Here is a 1433-nt window from a genome sequence, read left to right as displayed (position 1 = left end):
CAAGAAAATTGATGATGACGAGATGATGACAATGATAATGATAGTGATTGGTGTGGGAGCGGTTCAAATTATAATAACAATTATAAACAATGATAATAATTATAATACTAAATAGAATTTGACCTATGGTTTTAATAATGGTGAGGATCATGATGATGGTGGGTCCAACAAACCCACATTGTTCAACATTCCACATCCTCCCACGAAACACCTTCTCCCATATCCCACATTTTCCCACATCCTTCATCCCCCACACCCCACATTCTTCCACATCTTTCATCCCCCACACCATACATTCTCTAACACCCCACCTTCTCCCACAACCCACATTCCCCAACATCCCACTCTAACCTCGCACATTCTCCCAAATCCAACATTTTTACAACACCTCACAATCTCCAACACCTCACATTCTGAAACACCCCACTTTGTCCCACACCACGCATTCCCCCACAACCTACATACTCACCACATTATCCCACAAATGCACTTCTCCCACAACCCAGATTCTCCCAAACCCCATATTTTCCCATATCATACATTCACCAAATCCAACATTCTTCCATAATCGACATTCTCCGCCACCTCCACATTCTGCAACACCCCACATTTCCCCACAACCCACATACTCCAACACCCCACAATCTCCCACAAATGCCCTTCTCCCACAACCCAGATTCTCCAAAACCACACATTCTCCCATATCACACATTCTAAAACTCCACTTATTCCCCCATTTCACACATTTTCCAACGTCCCACATTCTAAGAAATCCAACATTCTCCCTCAATCAACATTCTCCCACATCCCACAATCTCAAATATCCCACATTCTCCCACACTCCTCATTCTTCCACAGCCCACCTGAATTATATTTGCAGTAGAGTTCTTATCGTCCGCGCCCACGCCGATGTTGAAGAGGTAAGGAGCCTCGTACTTCCCGCGGATCTTGGACAGCATGTCCTCCAGGACAAACCCACTGCTTGACCACTGGTCATCGATCACTGGCCAGCCACCCAGCTCTGTGATCAGGTTCCTCACAGGTTTGTCTCCCCTGTCACCAATCATAGCTGGTAAACAGAAAGAAAAATAATAGAAACAAATGCAAGGTCATAGTAAACTAAATGCAAGGTCATAGTAAACTAAATGCAAGGTCATAGTAAACTTAAGCATTCCATTAGGCCTATAATTACAATCGTAAGGTCCAACCAGAAGGTCGCGATGAACAGGGAAAAAACCACAACAACATAAAAACCGGTGTAAGGTGATGGTAAATTTAAGCCCTCTATTAGACTCCCAAACTCGCAACCGTAAGTTTGTGGTTTCGAATCTCGTTAGGAGATCCTTGGAAAAGATCATCATCATCATCATCATCATCATTATCATCATCATCATCATCATCATCATCATCATCATCATCATCATCATCATCAT

At 43.2% G+C, this 1433-nt stretch overlaps 1 protein-coding gene across 1 annotated transcript in view; it reads right to left on the bottom strand.

Annotated features, from left to right (window-relative positions):
* LOC101849430 (neprilysin-1) overlaps nt 1–1091 on the bottom strand; it is a 36087-nt gene extending 34996 nt beyond the window's left edge. Inside the window, exon 1 of the mRNA XM_035973828.1 lies at nt 864–1091. Within this exon, the coding sequence (XP_035829721.1) occupies nt 864–1067 (204 nt within the window). The 5' untranslated portion in view covers nt 1068–1091. The remainder of the gene's footprint in view (nt 1–863) is intronic.
* Between the last annotated feature and the right edge of the window lie 342 nt (nt 1092–1433).

The sequence above is a fragment of the Aplysia californica genome, unplaced genomic scaffold, assembly GCF_000002075.1.
Source record: "Aplysia californica isolate F4 #8 unplaced genomic scaffold, AplCal3.0 scaffold00033, whole genome shotgun sequence".
NCBI lineage: Eukaryota > Metazoa > Mollusca > Gastropoda > Aplysiida > Aplysiidae > Aplysia > Aplysia californica.
Note: the sequence above shows the minus strand (reverse complement) of the source record. Positions and strands in the feature narration are given on the sequence as shown.